Raw genomic sequence first — 26,690 nt, forward strand, 5'->3', positions numbered from 1 at the left:
TAAATATTGATTTATTAACGTAGATTTTTGAGCGATTTCTCTTTTCAATGATCGTCTGTCGTGTAGGAAAGAGGGGATTAAGTGGAAGATTCACGCGTCTTCGTGATTAGTTTGATAAAGGATCGCAAGTGCAATTCGAGGCAGACCTACAGCGATAAGCGATCTATAACATAAGATTAGAATCCATCCCGTTGACACTGTCGAGCTTGCAAGTGCCGTTGCAGACTAGTTTTCTGGGTGAAACTGTAGTTGCAGTAGGAACATGGAAATGAGCGTTTCCCGCCGCACTCCCATTTTATGTGCCTGCGCAGATTGCAGAGCATCGTATAACTGCGTTCACACTGGTGACAGGCAAAGCGGGACCTCATGAAACCTGTAGAATGAAAGAAAACATTACTATGAGAATGCATTGCTACACGTGACTTAATGCAACGATGACGGATGAGAATGTTTGCGAGTTGAATTTTAGCAGTTTGATGTAAATGTGAGAAAATAATTGCACCATTGCGTACCATTTTAAGTAAACGCCAGAAATAAACTTAATAATTAGTCGATTTAGGCATGACCGACCAAGCCTCGTTGTAATATTTTTATGGCGTTTTATGAAAGACTTATTCAACATGCAAATCACAATAAGGATACTCCATCGGTGATGAATGCTTGAATAGTTGATTGAATTCCCGTCACTTTCCTTATATGAATAAGCATCAAGATCAATTTGTTCATCATAGGAAAATTACGGAAAATGTCTTTCTGCTTTGCAAGCATTAGTCACTGATGAACCTCTTTTGAAAAATTCATACCTTGTGCAAATTACGAACTCTATGTGAAGATTCTACGTGAGGAAAATGATGTAAAACGTTCCAACATAATATATTAGTAACTTGTTCTTGTAAAAGACGAAGGAAATGTGGCTACAGTTCCAGCAAATATTTTCAAATAAGTATTTATGATTGTATAAAGATCTGAACTTTACTTATTAATAACTTTAGTAACGATACAAAAAGTTCTCTATAAAAACTAGAAATATTCAAAATATTTATTTGATATAAAAGACATTAGCCACGCTGCTCTTGTTAATCTAGTTTATCTTCGATTCGATGATATTAATTTAAGGGCTTTTCGCCTCTGGCACAAGATCTTCGTGATCCTTCGTTCACGACGACCAAATTCACTCTTGAGATATCATCTTGCAAAGCTTGTCTTCATTGCCGCTCTTATTGGTAGATGATTCCATCGCAGATTTTCCTCGGGCCGTTGTGCCTTCTCTTCACGGGTACGAGAACGTTGTGATGGTGCGACAAATGCCTTTGCAGACTAACATTCTGCGTGTATTTGTTCGGACATAAGTGGCAGCAAAATCTTCGTTGACCGCCGCATTCAAAACGCATGTGTCTCGCTAGATTGTGCTTCAGTGAATATTTCTTCCCGCAGGCAGAACACTGTAGGCTCTGATCTTCGGTATTCTCTGTGTTGCGTCTTGAATTCATTCGGGCTCGAGCTATCTTCGTGAATGTAGGTTGTGTTCCTTCGTCGTAAATCATAGCAGAAGTGTCTGGAGGAGGGAAGCTCTCGTAAAAACAACCTGAAAAACAACATTCGTGTGTAGATTAGTATACTATCCAGAAAATGAGGAACGCACACTGTATGTAATCTTCTCATGTCTTTACGTGATTATAGATTCCCGGTTGATGCCTGTATCGATTTCCCGAGAGTGATCAGTCTGGAAAATAGTATTGTTCTCAAGCATAAACAGTCTTTCTCGCAAATCGTTTGCCAAGTGTTATTTATATATGTATAACGAATTATATTTATGTATATAACGCTTCAATTCCTTCAATATTAATAAATTTTAATTTTGTTTAACTTACTTATTTTATATACTTCTTTTATTGTGTCATCATGATGGACACGCACATTAAAAAGTACAGTCAAAAAGGAAGGAAGAAATTTGAAGAGGTTTGACACCATAACTGTATTGCTTATTGACAATATAACGTTAAATTTTAGGAAGGCAATAAAGAAGACAAAACCAAGAAATCTTTGTGAGCGCATCATTTCTAGTAATACTTATTACTAAGCCCATAAATAGGTTTTGTCAACACCAGAGCTTACAAACATGTACTGAAAAAATTTGGTTTACATAATAGTCCAGAAAGTTTAAATCAATAAGTTATAAGTTATAAAAGAAAAGATTCATGCTAATACATTATCCTTTGCGAAAATGAAAAGACTTTATCGATAAGAACTTAACTATTAATTAACGCTACTGATAACTTTTTACATATGTAGATATGTGTGTAAATTATATATACCTATATAATATTTTCATGTTTCACATCATGCAAATCTTGAGAATCACAGGCAAATTTACTCAATTGTTTTATTAGTCCACTGTATTTATTATAAAGTCTCTTAATACCTACAATTAATTAAAATAACTAAGAAAACGCAATAAAGCAATTTTTTACTTGTCGTCCGATTTTTGTACTCGTATCTGTTTATTGCTAAACAGAGATTAATAACTCGTTGACGTATAACTAGATCTTATCCAGGTCTTCCGTGGTGGTACGAAGATATCGTGAGCATTTAGCATGTGCTGTCGCAACTTGCCGTTTTGGGTGTATCTAGCAGGACACAGGTAACATGCAAAGTGCTTCTGCCCACCACATTCGAATCTCAGGTGCTTCACCAGATTGTGCCGCATTTGGTATGATCTGCCGCATTGGTGGCAATCAAAAATCCGATCACTTCTGTGAGATTCGTGCCTGAGTTCCCGCGGAGTAAACGACAGGAGATCTGCAAAAGAGTAATGATCGGTTAGTATTGGATGTGGCAAATATAAGCGAAATCTCTTGATGTAACATCAATAACGCGCAGAAATTCCCTCCTGGCGAATCTGCTGCCAATGTTCTTCCCATCAAGAAGAGGAAAAAAGAGGAAAGGACCTCACGTACAGTCATCTATCAAAAGTTTATTGCCGGTTAGATATGTATTACATCTTTTCAAACGAACTCTTCGAACAACTTAATTGATTAATATTTTTTGTCATATATTCTCTGTATTCTAACTTTCATTTTCTTAAAACAGGCGTGATCTATTTGTTTTATCTTTTCTTTTCGGCGATTAATATATTTAAATTGAATTATATCTATATATTATAATTTCAACAATTTGCAATATTCAAGCCGCGTTGACGCGACATTTTAGCGTCATTTCCTGATCCTCTACGTAAAACTCGCATCACTTTCGTCATTCAGTTATCAGTTAAAAGGAAAAAACGTGCACATTTACATTTAAACTTAAAGTGTATAAACAAAATATGTCATATACATATAAAATCGGTATAAATTAAGAATACTTAAAAATAACGAAGTAATAAGACAATCGCTTTTTAAAATGCGACGAAATAGTATATCTTCAATTTAAGATCTTTATATGTATCTCTTGTTTGACCAGTACATTTTTTTGCTTTATAATCAAGATATATTAAATCGTATATAAATTATTTTCCTAAATCTATTTGCGCGTAATCACATTTGTCATAACGCAATATATTCGTTACGACATCGTCATCGATGAAAATCGACTTTACGTTCTCCAAAGGAACCATAAGGATCATAGATCGCAATCTACAATAAAAATGTCGATTCTATTGCAATTTTAAGGTCATTTGGCGAAGATGCGCTTAGGAACCGAGAATTTCGGTGGCAAATAGATGTTATGCCGCTGCAAAAGATGACGACGTAGACTAATATTTTGCGTATATTTAGCCGGACATATGTGGCACTTAAAATTTCTCTGACCGCCACACTCGAACTTCATGTGGGTCCTTAAATTACGCTTCATTTTGTATGTTCGTCCGCACTGTGGACACATCAAGGGTGATATTGGAATGTCCGTAACACCTTGTGGCACGTAACCGTCCTTGACATCGTGCGCGAGTCCTGCAAACGAAAAAGAACAATGTTAGAACAATGTTATTTTTTCATACATACGCTCCTTAATAGGAACACAACAGCTGATGAAATCAAAGTTATCTTGTTTGCGAAATCGAATGGAATAGACGGATCTTGAGAAACGCTGGGCCAAGATCAATTACGTAATGTTATATTTGAAAGCTTTTGCAGAATAAACACTTTTTATTACATTCTTCCTTGGTCACAAAACTGTTACACGCGTTGTGATCGAACGCGTTATATCGAAAAGTATAAAATTATTGAATTAAAAATATTATAAAGACATATGAAATGCATTCATAATTCGTAGATATAAAAGAATGTCTCTTTTTTTCACTCTCTTGCACGTTACAAGAAACAGATGATTTATTAAATTATTAGATTATAAAAAGGATTTCATTTTCGATATATTCAATTTATTTGACCATTTTATACACATACTTACACACATACTGTTGTACAAATTTTTACAACTAATTTGTTGTAAAAAAAGAAAGATTATGATCAATACATTCTTTTCTTTGGTTTTGATAAATAAAAATGTATTGTATTAATATTACTATCAGGAGACAGGATTGATTAATTTCCTTCGTGGTATTCTTTTTCCAATAACCAAACAATAAATATTATTTCGTTATATCTATACATATAAATTTATTTATTAATTTATAAGGTTTATTATGAATTACAATTTTTAATTGATACAAATGGTCGTTAGAACAACTTACACTCTTGCGATAATTCTTTAAATGTCATAAAAATTTTACTGTAAATGTGCTATTTAAACTTATATGGAGCAAATTGAAAGAAACAATGAGAAAAAACATTATAGAAAATAAAATTAAATTAATTTTCAATCATATAGCATTATTGTAAAATATGCCGAATTTTTATGTAGAATGTGAGGTAATTTATAAGTTCATTTATACATATTTTTTGTCCTACTAATTAAAAATTTTTAATCCAGGAAATAAGAAATTTTTAATGATCATTAAACATATCTTATATATACAGTAAGGTGAAATGAATCATTGGATAACGTCGGGTTATTGGTGATGTCCATATGTCAATTATAACCGACCAGCAATACTAAATTTTTTTATTACATGTTCGTGTTTAAACAAGTATCTAAATATAACAGGTTCTAATGCATGAGTCGATACAGCGTGTTGAAAATGATAAAGATTTGTATCTAGTATGTTGGTTAATAATAATTGGTTGATAATATATCGACATCAATAAACTGACATTACCTAACAATTCATTTTACCCCTGTACAAGTTAATATTTATGAGAACTTTCTACAAATATATATCTATGTCTATTTTTGAAATTTGTGAAAGCAGCGGAAAGTAACACACAACAGAAAACTATCAGGCCTAGAAAAGTCAATTGGCGCAAGTTGGTCTTAATAAGACGCCAAATGAATTCGTACCGCAGCATTAAAATGCGACTTGAGAATAATTCGCACATAGTTTAATGCTTTGTTCGCATGTGACGCTCCAAATTGCTTTTTTGAGCAAATCGGCTCTTGCAGATGGAACAGGCAAACTTCGGCTCCACACCACATTCGTACTTCTGGTGGCGCCATAGGGACGTGAAGAAGGCATAAACACGTTTGCATCGGAAACACATATGCTCCTTCTTGGATTTCTTTTCATTCTGGGATCTCTCATCTTCGTATGGAGATTGCCGTTCATACGGCTGCCGACCTCTGTTGCACTCGTATAACGTTTTGTGCCGCAATAGCGAGGCTTTCAGTGCGAACATGCGGTTACAATCGTTGCACACATACTTACGAGGACCTACTCCACTACTAAATTTGCCACTTTCGTTTGAACTCATTGAGCGGAGGCGCCTGGTATACATCGCGATGCGTGATGTCGACGGCAAAGTGGGTATAGTCCAGTTAGCCGAACTGTAAGTCGTACCTGCAAATCAAGAAAAAAAGAAACGAAGCTTAGCAATCAGTGATATCGGCGCAAGACTTTAAATTCGCACAAGCGATGTTGACATAATTATTAAAATGCTTTGAAAGCAACAGATTAATTAGATGTCATGAGTAAAACAAGGTATATAAAGACACAAAACATGATTACAATATTCTTTTCTTCATGGTAAATGTATATTATTTTTCTAATTGTAGGGATATATCTAGTTGTGCATCAAAGGAGAAAAAAACACAAGCACGAAGAAAAATTTATCTTAGGTTTATTTCGATAATATAAAATTTTATTTTCTTATAAAGGGTGTGTGTGCGTGCGTGTGTCTGTATGTACGCGCGCGCGTTAATATACATGTACATATATTTTATGAAAATTGCATATTACACAGAAGATTCAATAAAATTAACAAAAATATAATAACAATGTCATTATTTATTTTATATCATATTACTTGAGCTTTGGTATATTTAATATTATATAAACTGACATTGACATAAAAATAATTATGTAAAAATTATAAATAGCAACTCTAATTGTATAATATAAATAATTATATATATTAATTAATTATATAATTACACAAATTACCAATCAACTTATCAACTTATAGAAAAAATATTTATAAAGGAGAAAATAAATAAAATATTTTCTTCTTTAATTATATGTATATATTTCATTATGCACTGACTATATATTTGTGTGAATGTATAATATAAATTACATTGTTTCAAATTATATATAACTTTGATTATATCAAAAAAGATTTAATTATATATTATTAATGGAATTAACAAATGAAATGTGTGAGTTTTTAGTTGGAAACACTGCACAGTAAGTAAAACTGTTACGCTAAAACAAATAACTTTGTTTATTTTGTTAAAATAATATGTAAATTTTATGTTAAAAATAAACGAATAACGAAGGATAACTATCCTTCGTTCAAAAGCAGTTTGTTTCATACTGATAGTTCGATTGTTCAAGAATTCATCATTATTCATAATTTCAATTAATAATTAATTAATCACAAGTACAAAGTACATTTATTTGTTATATTACAATAAGTATCAGTCAAATCTTAATAACTTTAAAAAATATATTGCAATACTAATTGATTGAATAAATGCTAAAATTAGAATAAAAGTATGAACACCATCCAGTGGGAGAACAATAATTAAGTCTTAATAGATTCTAATTAACTCATTAACTGCCAAATGTTTTGTACTTATATATCTAATTTATAAAAGTTATAAGAAATATCTAAAAAAGAAGTTTAGTTACATGTTTGCGGCATATTAATAGCATAGCACGTAACATACCCTTGTCAGTAAATCTTTAACAATGCTAATTGTGGAAATATATCAGGTACTGCCATATACTGAAAAATATAATAATTCTCAAATGATAGGATCGCAGTAGCTAATAGATTAATCCAAGAAATAATAAAGAAAATATAATACTTTACAAAAATTTGCAAATGACACAAATTTAGTTAAAATATTTCAACAGTTTGTACATATAACATTGTTATCTTTATTGTTATCGTTATTGTATGCATCCTAATTTTTTGTAATTTATTTGTGCTAATTATTAAATGAACCGTTTCTTTTCTTAGATAATAGTACTATAATCTATATAATTGGATCAAGTTAAAGATTTTGCGTAAAATCATGATACGTGTTGAATTCTTGCACGTGAAGATTCGGCTGCTCAGTATCGGTACGCATCTCGAAAACCTGTTGACGGCCGCTATATTGCGAATTTTGTTCCTGCAAGTGCTGATGTCGTGCCATTATGTGCTTCATCAGACTGGACTTGTACCGAGTCTTGTGTGGACAGAAGTCGCATTTGAATTTCGGATCAATCCCACACTCGAAGTTGTGATGACGCTTTAAATGATGCTTGTGTTTGTAACTTTTCCCGCAGGTGACGCAGATATGTTTATATATCGTTGCGTATTTCGAATCAACTGAAACAGAAAGACATTTGCCGGCGATTAGTATAGATTATTCCTTCGTAAGAAACAACATGATGCTTCGTGATGATATCGATTCCGTTTCTTCTAAGAACGCTTTGGTAAAAGCGATCTTTACTTTCTCTGCGGAATTTGGTTCCGCGATACACCATGCACTGCCCCATCATGCATCCACCCATCACCTCCTAAATGTCTTTAGTATAATCACAAAAGAATAAATGTGCTATTTGTTATATTGTCATTTAGACAATAATAATTCTCAGTAACACAGATAATGATGAATAACAATAATGATAATGATAACAAATTATCTATGTCTTCTGATAAATTAAGATGCAATAGTATGTCTGTTTTTCTGCCTCCACAATTTATGAACTAAATGATGATGATATAAAAAGAACGAAAATTTTCGAAAATATTGTATGGTAAATGATTTCAAGCAGCACTCGTAAAACACAGATTTTATTAGATTTCAGTTCAATATAGTTCTTAGATCTAATTTAATTGATACAGCTTGATAAATTTTTATCTTTAATACATCAGCAATTCAAATATGGAATGCTAGAAGTTTGATTAAATTAATAACAGAGAGAAGATAAAATATTAAAACTTCGCACTAACTCTTCACTTTTTCAGTTGCAGTCCACATGATTTGTAGATATTTTCAAACAGACATTCGCGTGTACTTCGCAATGTTCTTTAAATTTCGCTCCGCGAAATCTTAATAAATAATTTTCATACTGAATTGTACAGACCAATCGAAGGATAAACAGGGCTTTCATGGATAGGGTTGCTTAAAAATGGACAAGCGAGGTGTAAAATTTTGCCTCGTATGTTTCATCATGTGCACCTGTAGATACGACTTGTAGGTAGCCTTATAAGGGCAATACGTGCACTGATACATTGGTTGTTTGCCGCATTCATTTGTCACATGTCTTCTCAGATTCTTCATGTGATGATAACGGCGGTCACAGTTGTCACAGATGAAACGACCCTGACCACGACGACGTCGGTCCTTCACTACTTGAGTCACGTAATAATTCATCTTGGCGTAATCTGCAATCACGAAAAGCGCTTTATTAATAATGGAAGGAATGTTCAAATAGCTGCTTTATCCTCACAGTTTAATAAAATAATTTCATTAATTTTCTGCAATCCGCGCATCTTTTCTTTGCAATACAGTAACAAACCTATTAGGATCTCAAATAGTTTAAATAAGTAATTAGCAATAGAATAGATAATATACAATACCATATTTAAATAAGCTGAATCGTAGGATGCTAATTGAGAAGTAACCGTAAGAAAAAGTGCATACGGTGAACATGTGTGTGTGTGTGTGTGTGTGTGTGTGTGTGTGTGTGTGTGTGTGTGTGTGTGTGTGTGTGTGTGTGTGTGTGTGTGTGTGTGTGTGTGTAAACGAGGGGACTTTGCTCTTCAGAAATTTCTTATACAATATTGTGAGAATGCAGATATAATTACATGCTTTCAATATACATTTCTTTAAAGTAAGCAAAACGTTTTGAAATAAACTTATTTAGAATCCATTTTGTTCATATTTCATTTTGTTTATATTGATCGTTTGTGTATTGTGTCATAATACAAAGCGCTGCGTTTTACACAAACATTTTAGCCAAAACAAGTCCATCTGTACCGTTATATTTTCTCTTTAATACATTATTAGCTACAAGATCGGTTTTATTTACAGATTGCCAAGAGCATTCCGTATAAATAATTAATTATCAATTTATCTCTTATAAAGACGCATTAATTTTAAGCAATAAATAATTTACATATTATAATAATTTTCATATATTATAATTAACAGAAATCCTCTTAAAAAATTAAGTAGTAGTTTAATCATATATCGTATGACTCTACAATCTCATACAATTTTAATAAAAACAAAACAATCTCAAGAGAAGATGATAGTATTTCATGCCAAGTACATGCGTGAAGGGACGCACGAGCAGTGAGACCGCCCCATGGATGTTTATATATAGTTACTTGGTTCAAAAAATCAAAATTGTAATATTAGGAATTATAAAAATTAATATGCACGTGGCATAATATACATTCCACAATAAGGAATGTAAAGAACAAAATAAAAATATTCAACGAAATCATTGGAGAAATCGTGCACAACTGTAATCTTCTCGGTGTATATTGCAAACTTAAACGGAGAAATGAGCAAAGAGACTCTGTGCTCATCCAGTTGACGATGAACGGTCTGCTACGGATATGGCAGATTCGGGTGAATGTGCAGAACGTGTTTCGATATACTGTTCCTGTATTTGCTGCGGTGCTGACAGTAAGGGCACTTATGCTTTGGTGCCTTGCCGCATTCAATCTTGACATGTCGACGTAATGACTTCTTGAACTTGTAAGATCGCCCGCAACGAAGACACCAGAAGCGCTTTGACGTAGTTGTCCAATTTGTTTTGTCATCCCGCGATGCGATCAATTCCAGAGGATCGATCTCTTCTACAGTGCCGGGATGCCATTCTGAAAGAATTCATGTGACCGTTAGACAATAGATTATATACATATATAGTATTTATTATACATGTAAAGAACGTGTTCCCTTCACATCCAAAATGTCCTTGTGAATGTTCTTCCAACAGCAACTTCGATCTGACATACAAAAACCTGCTGAATGTATAAAATGTTCGATGTATCAGAAACGATGTTTCCTCAAGAATCATGCAGATCGAATCAAGCATTAGAATAAGAACACAATTATCAGTTTTCATTATTAAATTAGGTAAACATTAGACTAAATTCATTATTTCTGAGATAATTACATAAATTTGATAAAACTATTATCATAAATTACAATTTATTTATATAAATAATATATATTTTTACAATATTAAATTATTGACACAGACAGAGATCTATCATGTTCATCGATAAATTTTGTTCAATACATATATGTCATTTGCAGTTTTGCACATATTTTTTTATTCGAACATTTACTATTTCCAACAAGACAGCTCCGCCCTTATTTAATGAAGTCATCGCAATGTTACTGTCAAAAGCATGTTACCAATGGGTCTTAATTACATATCAGGCAACTTCGTCCTGTACATCCAGGCAATTCTGCTCTTCTATATGATAACATCTTCGAAAGCTATTAAAGAAAGATAAATATTTTCAAAGATTATTACGATCATCAAGAAAAATTTGATTAACCCAAGTCTGAAAAGCTATATAATATTTTTGTTTTTAAATTAAAAAGACTATAAGAATCGTAAACTGACAACTGAAATAAAATATTAAACAAAATTGATAAAATTCGAAGATGTCATAGAAAAGGAACTAGTTTGTTATAATTTTTATTGAAGTAAATAGATATCTACTATAATAATATTCATCGCTTGTTCACGCACATACTGTATATACACGTCACGTTTTATAATGAACATACAGCGAAGCGTATTTTTATTCACACAAGCGTGCAAAGTGTTTGTGCCTTCCTTATTGTCCATTGTGCGTAAATAATTTTTAATTTATTCATATTCTTTTTAATTTATTGGCGCTATTTATCAAGTATTTTTGAAGTAAATTTTGCTACAATACATTACTAAATAGTTTTATCAACTTAACTTATTTTCACTAAATGGTGTAAATACTTTCGTTTAAACGGCACAATAAAATTAAAATAAGAATAAAATAAGATAAAAAGAACAATTATTCAATTTAGAAATTTATTATATGTATCAACATGTGCTTGCGATTTGTCTATTTCGTCAATATCCACTTTGGTATTAAAATCTTCGGTTTCTATTTCTATATTTTTAATTTCTCAAGTAACTCAGACGAATTTGGCTATTATTTTTACATCTATCTAATAATTCTTTTACTTATAAATGCAAGAGAGCAGATATAAAAGTGCTTATACGTACATTATATTGTACGTATTGACTAAGACTTGAACTTTTAAATTTTGTTTCATCACTTAAATTGGGAATTTTAAGATTTATTTATTTTTCAAAGTTCTGAAGAAAAACAACATTAGAATACAGCATTATTTATGTGTCTTAATTAGAATTATATAATAAATTAATATTTGTTTGGGTTGAATTTAATCCAAAATAAAGAAAACCAGTCATTATAAAAAATATTAATTATGGAATAACTAATACACTTATTGCATTTACGTATACTCAGAATTATAATTACATACACATTAAAATCAGAAATATGTAAAAACAATTATGCATCACTACATAACTTTGTTCCTACTTACTATTTATTATCTAATGATATAAATTTAATACGTTGATTTGCTATATCAAAAGTTGTATATTATAAAATGCATAGTACAGAAATTATGATCTGGTTTTTAAAAAATACAGAACAGTTGGTAAAATTCTGGAGTATTATGCACATTATTGCATATAACTTCATACGCGCGCGCGCGGGGTGTGTGTGTAAGATGCTTGCAAAAGTAAGATTTCATTGATAAAACTGTGCGTGACTGTTTATAAAAATATAGACTATTGTTATGTCGTTGAAAAATAAACATTCGTTAATAGTGCTGTGATAGAACGTTGTCAGTTCACGGTGGAGATGGTGGTAGAAACAGCAAATACGCGAATATGCATCAGTTGGTTGTTAATCAGAATAATTACATAACTTTAATTTTTTTAATATGCTCAAGCAATATGAGTGTACAAGGTAATTCAGAAATCCATATGAAGTACGAATACGCACTATCGCAAACAAAACACATTTTATTTTCTACTTAAATAGATTATTATTTAAATTAATCAATTAATTTGTTAAATTATTAAAACGTGACAGTACAATTATATATCATTATTATAATTATATCATTTTTGATTCGTTTTGTTATTTTGGCAGTTATAAAAAATAAAAATGATTATGTAGCCAACGTTATCTCGTATTCTAAACATTACTGTTTCATAAATTACTTACAATTATATAAATACGTAATGTATTTATATTATGTTAATACTATAATTAGTATCAAACTTATAACAAATACTGCATGTATGTAAGTAACGTGAATTCTGAATCACCTAGTACAAGTTATCGCATGGGCGGCACTAAAAATCACCGTTGTATGCATTTTAATACTAAGATTTAATTCTTGGCATTCATCGAAGATGTTTTGTTGCCATTAGGCAACGAATATATCTCGTTCCAAAATTTCATGTGTCTGCCGTTTAGATGAGTATTCAGGCTTGATTTGTGCTTTGTCCTATATGGACATAAAGGACATTGAATCTTGGGTTCCACACCGCATTCATGTTTTAAGTGCCTAGCCAGACTGGAGTAGTAGCTGTAGATCTTGCCACAATTCTTGCATGGATAAGTCATTCTTTGGCGATTTAGATAGACCATCGCGCGTGTATCTGTAAAACAGAAAAACACAGGAGCATTCGATTAGTTGATGTTCGTGGACACGGTGGCAACTCTTCCCCGCGCGTTCGTGCATAGCGTGCGGACAGAGATAGAGCAAACTTTGCGATGGTGTCTAACTTTCATCATTCAAAGAAGGGAATACCCATTTTATACCTCAGTTCTTGCAAACATACTGTATCCGTTTTGCAGATTTTCATGCTAGATTACGATACAAATGTGCGAAAAAATATGCACCTTTTACAATTACGTAATTATTAGTCTTTCCGTACAGTAGTATGTACAATAGAAGAGTTAAAGATATTAAATCTTACGGGAGGGTAATGTCTGTAGCGTCGTGTATATTTATTAATCTTAATAAATTCACAAATCACAATTTCACTGATTTAAATGTTGCAACTAATATATATTAGAAAATTCCGTCAACCATCTTGTTGGAGTATGTTTCGTTCCGTCACAACTCCTCTGACTCTAAAACGCATAGGTCGTCAAGAAAGCATAGCATCAGCAGTACAAAACTAAACGCAAATAAAATTAAGTTTACGCAAACTTACAATGTTTTTAAAAATTCAGAGTATGGTATGAAATTTGAATTGATAGAGTCCATTTGGAAAATATTCATACAATAGATATTAATGATGATTTAGAGATAATTATAGATTTTAGAGATAAACAAGATTGTCCTTTTATCTGGTGATTGCACCCAAAAATAGACAAGTTTTTGCATTTCCACCATCATACATGCATCAAGTTATATTATTGTTGCAATGACATAAGTGTTGCCGAAGATGGACATCGATGGTACTGCTGTGAGAATACTTCTGCAACAAACACATTCATATTCATTAACAAATGATTATAAAGATTTCTTCGTTGAGCCAGAGAGAGATCCATAACTATTAAAATTTTAATAAAATTTTTACTTATCGTTATTTTTCTTGATAAACTAATGAACATTGGACAATCTTTCTAAAACGATATAAGTTTGTACAAATCGAATAAAACCTGCGCAAATATTTATTTACTTTTTATAAGTAATTTAAGGACGGTTATTTTTCACACAAAATAAAAGGTAATTATTAGGAAATAGCATTATATAAGAATAAAAAAAATTAAAATTGGTTTTATTCAATAAAACGATGACTATCAAAAAGTTTAAGGATACAATTTTTAAAGTAAAATAACAAAATAGAATTTTGTAATAATTAAATAAGTTTTAATATTAATATTCATTGTGCATACATTTTTTCGATTTACTCATCCGTTTAATATTTATAATTTATTATTTTCATCACAGTTAATACATATATGTTATTTCCCTTTATGTTGATATATATACAATTTTCGAACACAATGAAACAAAAATAATACAGGATAATAAATTCTATCAAATGTAAAAATGAATTCTGTAATTAATGATCATCAGCGTCATATATCTTTATATGTTTTCTGTGCATTACTAATATTCGCAAATGAAAAGTAATATAACAGTAATGTTTTAAAAATATTATTTCAACAATAGATTCTCCTCTTAAAAACTTTTCTTAGTATACGGTATTTTACATTGGAACCGTAGATATTAATAAATTGTTTATAAATTATAATCACTTTAACTATAACAATAACGTATAACAATATTAATCCAATATCTAGTTTCGCTGGAGTATAAAATAAAGAAACAATTATTTTAGTATTATAAATAAAGAAGGAAAAATTTGATAATGTCTCTTTTGTTACGTCAAAACAAAATTAGATGTCAGGAAGGAAATCACTAGTTAAAATTGTCAAATTCGGAATTGCTTCAAACACTAAAAATATGCATTGGCTTCGAATTTTTTCACATAAATGGGGATGCCTAATTTAGTATATCGCTGTAGAATCGATTTAGACATGGAGTACATCTTCGCAGCCTTCCTTAGGGACATTCCACCAGCAACTGCTTCAATAGCTCTCTTCACCTTTTCCGGCTGCTTCGTATATTTTGTTTTGTACCTCGAGCTTCGTAAACGATACTCATAAGGAAACCGTCCTGTAACATGAGAGAGAAGCACGAATAAAACACATGTACTTACGCAAGCTCAACACTGTGGTGCTCGATTCAGGACTCTCTCCACAGGCGAGTCCTTGGAAGAACATATTTACAAATAAAAACAAAATTATCAAATAACCGAGAGAAAGTTTTGCTCGTCAAAATACGTGTTTTCGAAAGACTTAAAACTAATTCTAAACTAAAGCAGGTCCTTTTTTCAAAAGGTCTAAATGAAGTAAGTGCTTGTTTTATTGAAGAACATCAAAGTGGAAACATTCATAAGACATATCTGTCAATGATACATTTCTATATGGTTTAATCACCGTGAATGCTATCCCACACATCCAATCATTCTTATTAATCAAAACTCCGTCTCTTATACGCTCGCGTGAATCCTCTTCATGTGCGACTTCAAATTCCATTTGCGATTGCTCTTGTAGCTACAGTACGGACAGCATTCCGCCTTGTTTTGACCGCAGGAGGCCTTCACGTGCTCCACAAGGTGATGCTTCCATCGGTACGACTTGCCGCATTTGGAGCACTTGTACCTACCCGCGATCTGATCCATGCGCTTGACTCTCAACTTGCGATCGATGTAATTATTGGACCTGCTGGTTATATTCGTACTGAGCACCTGATAGTCCTCCCAGACAACGAGAGTACCTGAAACACAAGAGCCAGCTTGTCATGATGCGTCCAACACACCTAAGAGCTGTAACAGTAACCGTTTGGGCGATTACCCAGATCCGATCTTTTTTACTCAACACATTTACATCTAAGCAGCATGCAATGAACATTGACATTTTTCCACGAATACTTTTCATACTTATAATCAGAGATTGGAACTATTTCGTCATCTCTCTGTCCATCTTGATAGTCTTTTACTCCTCCAGCGATAAAAGGTACATCATTGTGTCGTGACAATTTGCGCAATTCTTTCTTTATAATATAGTATTAAAGAGTAAAGTGTGAAAACTGAAATTGTAACAATATAACACGAGAAATTAAAATTTTCATATAAATAGATTTTAAGCAGATGGTTTCAGATAACGTTCAGAACATTAATATCTTAGATTCTCTCTGTAATTTACGTAATAATAAGATAATCAAGATGAATTGAATATAAAATAATAAAGTTACTGATTTTGTAGCAATAATCACAGTACGATAAACACAGGAAAATTTCGGAGGATTGAGAAGAGATAGAAAAGAGAAATTTTCTCAAAAGAGGAAAGAGGGAGAAAGACGACGATAATTTAAAAAATAAATAACATTAGATCTCTGTAAATATAAATTATGTATAAATTATGTCGAGAGAGACAAATCTTGATCTCATAATTGAAATGATTCGTCATCTCGTACGAACCTAAAAATTATTTGTAAATACATGAAGAAAAAGAGGATGCAGTTCGAAGAATATTCTCGTGACTGCGAATATGTACACAGGTATTTATTTGTAAAGCAAACGAATGCGAAACATTGTTACACAAACACTTAATCGCTGCTCAGCGCAGCCGTCACGTGTGTGGCTCGATTGATCTATTGATCTACTGATCTATCAATTGGATAAAGTACATTAACCGTGTGTCTCATAGGCAAGTGGTTCGTACGTTATCGTCTGTATAACATCATTATTTGCCGAATGTACGTTATTATTCATGTATGTGATAAGAAATTTCGCAGTAATAATAGAGTAATTTGTAACGAGCATTGTACGAATTTTTTCATTAAGACAATTACGTGAATCCTGATTTTATTAGCGTACATCGAACATTTCTTATGTTTCTAATACGTTCTTGCAGCATTTCTCTTTTTCCCTTCTCTGTCTTCTTTCTCTTGTACCTTCCTCTGTTTAAAAAAACAAAACTTTTATGTAGAATATTTTTTCGTTACAGTTATCAGCTGAAACATTTTATATCGAAATGTTAATCTCGTTCCTATGTTACGTGATGTCGGAAATTAGCATTTCAAATTTAGATTAATGTGATTTATGGGACGATATAGCTTCTCGAATGTTTGACAATAATTCGTCTACAATCTACATATCATTCATTTGTTTCCATCTCTTATTGCATAATATAAAAACATTTCAATAAACGTAAATCGAGTGGTTTCGCATGGTACAAAGATTACCAAAACTCTAATATACCGATGTTTATGTTAAAGATGAAATCGTGTGTATATCGCGTATAACAGGCCACGGATGCATGCTTATCCCTCTACTATGATTACATTGTCATAAAAGAAACTCGCTGATCGTGTTGCGGTATCCCGCTTTAATTGTCGAAACGTCAATAAATGTAACTTGTCTAAAATTCGCTATACCACATGGCTAAGCGTAGTTGGAGCTAGCGTAAAATTTACAGTAAAATTGCACTATATTCGAGCTGTCTCTATAATGCACGATAATCGACGGTATATGGACATATTGCTAATCGCGTTAAAAAATGTCTCCATCAACACCTTTCTTAAGTTTATGCTCACCCTTAAACTTATAGGTTTGAGTTCAAGATCATTATATAGTCTTCGATGATCGCCCAACGTTTCCCAACGTTTTCCGACGGCTTATAACTACATTATGTGACCATTAATGTCTCATTTTCTAAATAGTAATCAGACTTTTCTCCCACGCTATACATACACATACATACACACACGCGCGCGCGCACACAGACGTACGCAATGATATCAAAGTCATAAATTGTAATTATTTTCCAGACTTCTGATCGCACCTCAGTAAGAAACAAAAAAGTGTTTTTTTCTAGAAAAAATATCTAAGCAGAGAAATCACTAAAAAAATAACATACAAAATAATTCGTGTTAATAATTCTTATTTGTAAAATTAACAATACTTTTTTGTTAAAATAGACATACGATTACAATATTTAACAAACAAAATTCTTCAAAAAAGTGTTAAAAATTTTGAATACTCTTGAAGCTAGTATGTTCAGATTTTATTTAAAACTAAAAAACATAATTTTTTAGAAACTTTCCTTAATGTTGTTGCTCGCAATTAGAATTATACGTTATATACTAAATATTAATAAAAATTTTTACAATAAATGTATTACTATGCTAAAATATAAAAAGCTATAATCATATTATAATTCTCGAAAAAAAACTATAAATTTGAAAATTACTTCGTTTAAAATCTTACAAAAAAAAACAGCCGTTAGACTAGATTTTGTTCATTCAATTAAGCATAATTACCATAGATATATTTTACTTATTTCAAATATAATTTTTGCGAACGGAAGAAACATCTAGCTTTCACTTATGATCTAAAGCGATCTGAAATAAAACAGTTCCTCGGATAAGTCGACGAATGCCGCAAGCGCGCAACTTATAAACTAAACAGTCGCAAATTGCTCTCGCGGAATTTTGAATGGCAACGATGACAACGATGACATCACACAAAGTCTGTAGTATGATACTTAGACCATATGGATCGTTTGATATGACGTGTCATGATACAACTACGTTTCGATATCTCAACGCTGTTTCCGAGAGTTGACACTTCACTATATTTCGAGCAAACCCACTGTCTATCGAACGAAGATAATCCACAGTCACAGAAGAGAAATCGAAGATGTCAGTCAGCGAGATCGGCGTTGCGTCTACTTGATGTTATGCACCGAGAGTAGATGTTTGAGGAAGCTTGCCTCAATCCTCGATCTATAGGGACAGTACTGGCAGGAGAAGTGCGTTTCGAAGGTAACCATGCCGCAGCCCATCTTCAAATGCTTCCGCAAGTTCGATGCCCAGGAGTACATCTGACCGCAGCGTGGACACACGTGCAATCGTGGCTTCACGATCGGAAATAGGGGCACATCTGAAAAGAGAGGACCGTTTTAGCAATCGCGATTACACGAGGCCGCGAGGGATCAAGCCTGATCCCCGGCGAAGCGAGGCGAGGCCCCGCGAGGCCTCCAGGGGGCACGTAAAGACCCTGCTGAGTCGAGCGATGCAAGTGTCAGATGCAACCAAAATGGGTCTCTATACATCGAAGCGCATGCCTTGAAAGTTACATCGAAAATGGATCCTCCGCGAAATCGCCTTTCGGAATGATCCATCTCGCGAAATCGCGCTTTTCGAGGTACCGTGCACGAGTTTCCTTCCGGGCTTCCAAAGGAGAAATTTTGCGATTATATGAAATGAACCAAACGATGGAATAGCAAAAATGGAAAAACGGTCAAACGTTCTCGGAGATTCTTAATTGCGGATTACAATCTCGAAAAGCGCTTCTTCGGTCTCGAGAGAGAGAGAGAAAGAGAGAGAGAGAGAGAAGGATACTAACACACGTGCGATTGTCTTCCTGTACGTACATACTTACTTCGTTCTCATGCCTAAACGGTATTCGGTATCTGAAACAACACAACTTACAAAAAAAACTATGCAAGATTAAATTGTATATCAAATCTATAAATGGTTACGTAGAGATCAGGAAGAAATTATTAATAAAACATAACAGGAAAGATTATCGTAGAAGGCGTTACAACAAATATACTTTATTTTCAAATTGTATCGAGGAACATGATCGGTTAATATCGGTTTCGAGCGAGCCTTTCATCCTTCAGATGCGTGCCATCTTCATCAACTTCTCTTTTACTGCCTGCCTTATAGTTATAGTTATACTCCCGTGTGGTGTTAAAATGTTGACAAGCCTCGTTCGTTTTATAATAATACATCTTTTATTATTCAGCAAAAGAAGAACGTATTTTCAACGACATGACAACAGAGAAAGAAATATTGTTGCGTCCGGGCGTTCGCTCACGACACTCACACGCGAAGAACAACTCGTTAACTTCCAAAAAACTCTCTTTATTCTAACAACAGAGATTACACGTCTTGTCACACCGAGAACTCCCCGAAAACTCTTTAGTCTTCTTTTTTGTTCGCCGCGTCTCCGTCTCCGATGCCTGTCTTCTCATGGGTCATCGATTTTTTGACCGATCGATGACGATCGGCCGTCCGGGTGGCGGCTCTTTCGCACGGAGCCACTCCCGGAAACAACATATTAATACATGTCTACTTTATGCTTGCAGAATAGGTGCCTCTTGAGATTGCCTTTGAAGTTTGACTTGTAATCGCAGATAGTGCAGCAGAAATTTGGCGGCTTGCCGCATGCCATTTTCTGATGTAGACGTAGACTCGATGGCCATGCAAAGTGTCGTCCGCAACACTGACACGTGTACTTGAAACCTGCAACAAGAATACTAATCAGCGAGAAGATTCCTTTACAAAGTTATCAAGTACCAGAGAATTCTCCCAAGTTGCGAACAAGAACGCCTTCTGCTGAGTGTCCTATATGCTTCTATCTATGGAAAGCGTGATTCCGTGATTAATATCAATTTGTGACAAAAAACAAAAATAAATCTCTAAAACATCTTCATATAAAAAGTCATTATTTTAATTATTAAGAATTTATTGCAATTCTTTTCAAAATTGGGATTCTTTAAAAGGATTAAGATTGATAATTTTTCTTTTCTTTTCTTTCTTTTTTAGCAATTTTATTAATATTAGATATAATTATTAATAATTATTACTATATTACTAACTGTATTTAAAAGACATATAAAATGTGAGTTATATAATTCATAGATTAGCACATAAGTCAATAACCGTCACGTTTAATATAAAATTCGTTTTTTCTTTAATCAATTTTAAAAAATAGCCATGTGTAAGATGTATTTAATGTCGCAAATAAGAAAACAAAGATCATGGAATGAAAGAGAAAATTATGTTTTATATGTATATATTATAATATATAACATAATTATCTTTTAAATATATATATAAAATAATAATTTTATATTATTGATGATATAATAAAGTTATGCAAATCTTTGAAGTGTCAGTTTCGCGAATTGATTCTGTCGCAAATAAAGCAGCATCACATCAAGTTTGTAATAAATAAAATAAACTTTCAAAGCTTTATTACTAATTTATTGGATCAACACGTGACATGGTTTTGGCAAGTTTGAGAATAGATTTTTTCATCTCTAGCATGCACAACATAGATGCGGATTTCAAATCCGTCATTTTATTTGTGTAACTCTTTGCTTCTTAGCATAAATCAAAATAAATTTTCTAAGAAATGTTTTTAAAGAATTTAATGGATAGAAAATTACTAATCTCTCTCTCTTTTTTAGATTATGTAATCATTACAAAATTACATAATGCATTATGTAAATGTATGCAAGAAAAATATCATGCATACTAAAAAGCTAAAGAAGAGATCTTCAATTAATTTATAAAAACATATGCTTCTTCTTGACGTGTGCAATCAAGTTCCACTTTTGTTTGGACTTATGCGGACAATATAGACATTATAATGTCTTGATGGCAAGGCGCACTCAGTGCGTACATGCTTTCTTAGGCTATTCAGCCAAGTGTAAATTCTCCCGCATCTGTAGCATTGATCCGTTCTGAAAACATTATCGTTAAATACCAATTAACAAACAAAATAATTTAGTCGGTTTAATCGAAGCTTTTGTAAAGGCATTATACAAAACTTAAAACCGAGAAACTGTATGGTAATTCTTTAATATCACTTTGATTCCAACTATCGAGATTCACAATAAACGATAGTAAACAATTTTAACGTTGTGCGTTCAAACAACTTTGCGCACAATTATTTCATTAATAACTAATAATTTACAAAGATAATAATAATAAACCATAACAAACATTTTCATCTGCGTTAAATATGAGTGTGCGATTAATAACTGATGCGTATAATAGATCAACACTTGGTCACTAAAAGATTGCACATGTAACAGTGAGCTAAAGGAGCACATCTATGAACTTAGGCAAAGTGGATCCTTTGAATATGCTTCTGCAGACTACTCTTGTATTTGGTGCGATGCGGGCAATATGGACAGCATTCCTTCGGATCCTTGCCGCATTCAATCTTCAAGTGGTTCTTCATATTTCTTAGCCAGCGATAACCCTTCCCGCAATTTGGACACTTGAAACAACCTGGTTTTCTGTCAAGACAACTGCCCATTCTTCGGGCAGGTCTTACGTTCACGCAATTATAATTGTATATGACTTTGTGTTGATTGGTTGCCCGTTCTTGATGATATTGAGGATAACTGGACCACGCTGCCGTCCCTGCAATAAGATAAAAGGCATTGGTTAGTGAATGGTCACGGAGATTTTGAAGAAAACAAATTTCAGCAGCAGGCGAATCCAATCGTAGAAACTCTCGCCACCATTTCAATCGTAAGGATAACTGCAGCGTAAGATATGATTCTTGCTCACTTTGCTCAAGTCTATTATAATTAGATTATTTTTTCAAAAAGTTTGTATTACACCTGTAAAGATAAAATCTTTTGACTGATGACATATACAATTATCTAGATATATAGAAATTATAAAATAATAAATATGCAATCAAATTAAATATCTAATATTAAATATCAACCATAATTAATACGTATTAAGCATTTCCTCATACAAATAATGTTTCCTGATATAACACAGATAAATTTTTGTTCTATATACCACAATAAGTTAAATCATATTATAATTTTCATGAAGAAGCTAAAAGAGGCAAATGTAAATTTTTATAAGTATGTTATATATGTGTAGAGATGTAAAAGTATGAGATTACTTTTGTACATCTCATGTTATAAAATTATTTATATAAATACGTAAAAAGGTGCTCCAATTTATTTATTGTGTAAAATTTGGCAAGTACTTATAAGTTCACGATAGTGATACTAGCTACAACGTATAGCAAAAGAGAGTAAAATTCAAAGATTGGTAAATTTTGCGAAAACATAAAATTTTAGAAAAAAAGTTATTTAAAAAAAGTTATTGTTCTCTATTCCCATCATGTAAAAATATTCGTTACCACGATTAATACTTTACGATTACTAATATCAACAGCACGCGCGCGCGTGAGAGAGAGAGAGAGAGAGAGAGAGAGAAAGGAGAAGGAAGGTGGAAAAGAGCAACTGCAAATTTGCGTAATTCACTACCTTGATGTTTATTATTTTACAAAGCCATTTAATAAATGTTTTATCGTTTCAGTTTCCATAGATTGATACTGGATAAATACCCTAGATAAATAAATTCATCCGAAAATTATATTGCAGTTTTCATCTTCCATGTTAACATGTGCGTATTTACGGAATTATTCATTAAAATGATTATAATCATAAATCGTAGAAAACAATTAGAGTTACAAAGAATAGAAATCGAATAATAATAAATGTAACAAGTATAAAACTGCGCGTGTTCAGAACGAGCACTAGTTACTACTGGAGAAAACGTTCTTTCCAGGATGATTGGTACGGATATGCTGATAGAGATTGCCGCGTTGTTTGGTTCTACGAGTACAATATGGGCATTTGAATTGTGGTTCCTTGCCACATTCATGTCGTGTATGTCTCAGCAAGGTGCCGCGATGTTGGTAACCCTTGCCACATTTCTCGCAACGGTACGGGTAATCACCGCGTTGTTTCACCATCCATAGTGTTGTCAAATTCTTCATCAAAGGCATCACCGAATAGGTGCAGTTCTGCTGGTGTAGATTGTTGGATATAACCATATACGGTACTGACGAGTCTGAAAGCGAGAGAAAGAAAAGAACAGGTCACGTTAGTTATGGAATGAGATGCGACGGTTGCATTATGAAGATGCTAATAACATGACAGTGGGAAATACGAAGTATGTGTAGATGATTCTCGAATCATCATTTCTCCAACTTGGAATATTCGCGTTAGAGTTTGCAATGTCAAATCCCACGAGTGATCGAATTTTGCAACAAGCCCAGTTTTGTTCATTTTATTCGTATGTAAATGATGATGGATGGACGATGATGGATATTTTTCAGCAGGGTAATTACTTTATTTCGATTAAATACGAAAATATTATATTTTATTTGTCGTTTTTCTCGTTTTCTGGGAAAATGAGACAAGATACAGGATAACACAGTGTATGAATAAAATTAATTTCTGCAAATCATAATTTAGCATTTGTTCACGTCCAAATTTTAATTATAATGACTAGACATGTCAGCATCAGTACTGTAATACTGTAAATGATCGACAAAGAGGTTTGAAAACACAGTAAAAAGGCAGCTTCTCTGTCACAATGCCCGTCGGAAATTACACACAAAATCAACTCATATAAATAATTACTTGGAATCAAATAGTCCACGAAGAAAGATTCAAAAACTTTCAAACTAATGTAAGATATATTAAAAAAAAGATAAACAATACATAAATAACAAAGAAAAAGAAACATTGCACTGTATATATATTCAAGAGTTCAATTCTTCATCGCTCTTTGTGAGTCTCAGTTGAGATCGATCACAAAGACCTTCTTGCCCCGATGGCACTGACGGATATGTCTATAAACATGGCCACGTTGTTTCATCTTGATAGTGCAATAAGGACATTGGACTCTCGGTTCCTGGCCGCATTCGAATTTCATGTGCCTTTTTAAGTGCCACGCATGTATGTAACTTTTGAAGCACCGCGTGCATGTATGCCTCTCGATGTCGCCTCGCATGGATTCGCTACGGTTCTTCCTCGGGTTCAATGGTCTCTCTTCCTCATAGCTGAATTCTTTGGACTCTACCATCATTATTGAACATACATCCTCCAAACTGGCCTCCGCCTTGATCATCTTCGTATCTAAAAGAAAACAAATCGGTAGAACGTGAGATTAGTCGGATGATCGAGATCCCACATATATTAAAGATCGAAGAAAGAAAGATAAAAATGAGAAAATCGCGAAGAGAGCTTGTCTATGTTACCATGAGTTATTCCCGTCACCTGACCCTGAGGAGCACAAGCTCGCGCGTGAATCTCCTTTACGTGCTCGGCTTGCATATCGGCAAACCAAGTTGCGTGTCCGATTGTCCAGTAGAGCTAGCAACGGGTGTTTAATACATCAAGTACATGAAAATAAAACAGTCATCTTTCTCAAAGACTCGTAGGAATATCATAAAAATGTTTTATTCCATCAAGAAGTACAGTACAAGTGGTACAATCAACAAAACGTTAATTATAACAGAAATCATATACAATGTCGTATACTTGCATACCGAGTGCGGATGCAACTACCGTCGGGATAGGCGCGCATTAAGAAAATAAAACAAAAAAGAAATAAAAAACAAACAAACACGAGAAACACAATAAAACGAAATCGTCGGCGAACGTGTGTCGCGAACGAAAAGGAACAATTTCTGCGTGAAGGCAAATTTAACAAGGCTGTGTAGCGACTCCTTATTATCAAGGTGAATCAATAATGTAAACGCGTTGGCCGGAATGCTTCCTGCGTATGTGCTGGCTCACATGGCCCCGCTGCTTGCTGCGAGTGCCACAGTAAGGACATTTGAACCTCGGGGTCAGGCCGCACTCATAACGCAGGTGTCGCCTAAGACTTTTGATCACGCTGTAACCGTTGCCGCACTTGGGACACACGTGATTTCGACCGGTCCCTCGACGCCCTCGACGTGTCAATAACCCTCTGCCACTGTGGTCTGCATCGGACTTCTCCGAATTGTACATCCCAATCCCATAACTTCCATAAAGAAGTGGAAAGACACGTTCAACTGAAAACAAACGACAAAATTATTAGAAGAAAGTAATCGGATAATTCTCGATAGCGGATATGATCCTTACGAGGAATCTCTGACGTCTGTGTCGTGAGAAATATGTACTGGTATCTACGTGTAACATATTTCAATTAGGGATTGCGCAATTTATAATTTAATGCTATATGAATGTTTGAGAAAGCTGGTATATATTTTAATGATTTTTCTTTTAAAACCGTTGCGCAGTAAAGCCATAAATAATACTTAACAATTTTCGATGCGTTCGATATGTTACTATTATTTATTGATCTTTTTATCCGTACGTTTTTGTAATTATCAGAATTAATATTTCAAACCATTTGCTTTTGTATCTATTTATCATTAAAATACGTACCATGAAACGCAAGATAATATCGTGAGAATCATGATACATCTATATATAAGCCAATAATAATATGTAAAAACAACATATAGCATGTAAACGCAATACATAGTGTATAAATAGTATCACCTTTTCTACAGTTCTTCAATTCAGTTTGTGTCATAAATAAGATAGTAGACTGATCAGCAAACGCTATGTAATTTATTTGACAGCAATTATTATTTGCGAGTTTGACATTAAAAATATATGTATCTGATAAATTGAAGAAATTTGAGGAAAACAAGAAAATCCTAATTTCCTGTAAGCTTGATTTCGCTCCTACCTGATAAAGATGACAATTAAATATTCTTGAAACATCGGCCATCTGAAAATAAAACTCGTAAAAATAATAAGATATCAAAATAATATATCAGCTGTGAGTAATAGAGGAAAATACGATCGAGATTTTCTATCGCATAT

At 33.1% G+C, this 26,690-nt stretch overlaps 5 protein-coding genes across 6 annotated transcripts in view; all 5 read right to left on the bottom strand.

Annotated features, from left to right (window-relative positions):
* Positions 1 to 1,217: 1,217 nt before the first annotated feature.
* Positions 1,218 to 5,804, bottom strand: LOC113563349 (gastrula zinc finger protein XlCGF57.1-like). Its single transcript, XM_026974819.1, has 4 exons — positions 5,471 to 5,804; positions 3,807 to 3,947; positions 2,614 to 2,799; positions 1,218 to 1,585 (listed from the first exon to the last, which is right to left on the bottom strand). Exons 1-4 carry the CDS (start codon positions 5,802 to 5,804, stop codon positions 1,218 to 1,220), a joined length of 1,029 nt encoding a protein of 342 aa, XP_026830620.1.
* A 1,747-nt stretch (positions 5,805 to 7,551) lies between these two features.
* Positions 7,552 to 8,056, bottom strand: LOC113563350 (zinc finger X-chromosomal protein-like). The gene is made up of 2 exons (XM_026974820.1): positions 7,996 to 8,056; positions 7,552 to 7,871 (listed from the first exon to the last, which is right to left on the bottom strand). The coding sequence occupies exons 1-2, from the start codon at positions 8,054 to 8,056 to the stop codon at positions 7,552 to 7,554; spliced, it is 381 nt and encodes a 126-aa protein (XP_026830621.1).
* Positions 8,057 to 8,655: 599 nt separating this feature from the next.
* On the bottom strand, positions 8,656 to 13,465 carry LOC113563351 (zinc finger protein 425-like). The gene is made up of 4 exons (XM_026974821.1): positions 13,411 to 13,465; positions 13,022 to 13,258; positions 10,158 to 10,379; positions 8,656 to 8,933 (listed from the first exon to the last, which is right to left on the bottom strand). Exons 1-4 carry the CDS (start codon positions 13,463 to 13,465, stop codon positions 8,656 to 8,658), a joined length of 792 nt encoding a protein of 263 aa, XP_026830622.1.
* A 1,779-nt stretch (positions 13,466 to 15,244) lies between these two features.
* LOC105283023 (longitudinals lacking protein) overlaps positions 15,245 to 26,690 on the bottom strand; it is a 103,767-nt gene continuing 92,321 nt past the window's right edge. Inside the window, exons 7-8 of one of the 2 annotated variants that reach the window (XR_003407439.1) lie at positions 15,618 to 15,957; positions 15,245 to 15,294 (exon numbers count right to left, since the gene is read on the bottom strand). Coding sequence is in view for 1 of the 2 variants with exons in the window: in XM_026974988.1 (XP_026830789.1) it covers positions 15,671 to 15,957 (287 nt within the window). In the remaining variant the exon portion in view is untranslated. Of the gene's footprint in view, positions 15,295 to 15,549; positions 15,958 to 26,690 lie in introns of those variants that run through there. The other variant, XM_026974988.1, reaches the window with a different exon arrangement.
* LOC113563391 (longitudinals lacking protein, isoforms F/I/K/T-like) lies at positions 24,162 to 25,544 on the bottom strand. Its single transcript, XM_026975004.1, has 2 exons — positions 25,067 to 25,544; positions 24,162 to 24,944 (listed from the first exon to the last, which is right to left on the bottom strand). The coding sequence occupies exons 1-2, from the start codon at positions 25,140 to 25,142 to the stop codon at positions 24,604 to 24,606; spliced, it is 417 nt and encodes a 138-aa protein (XP_026830805.1). The 5' UTR covers positions 25,143 to 25,544; the 3' UTR covers positions 24,162 to 24,603.

The sequence above is a fragment of the Ooceraea biroi genome, chromosome 14 (genome assembly GCF_003672135.1).
Source record: "Ooceraea biroi isolate clonal line C1 chromosome 14, Obir_v5.4, whole genome shotgun sequence".
Classification (NCBI taxonomy): domain Eukaryota; kingdom Metazoa; phylum Arthropoda; class Insecta; order Hymenoptera; family Formicidae; genus Ooceraea; species Ooceraea biroi.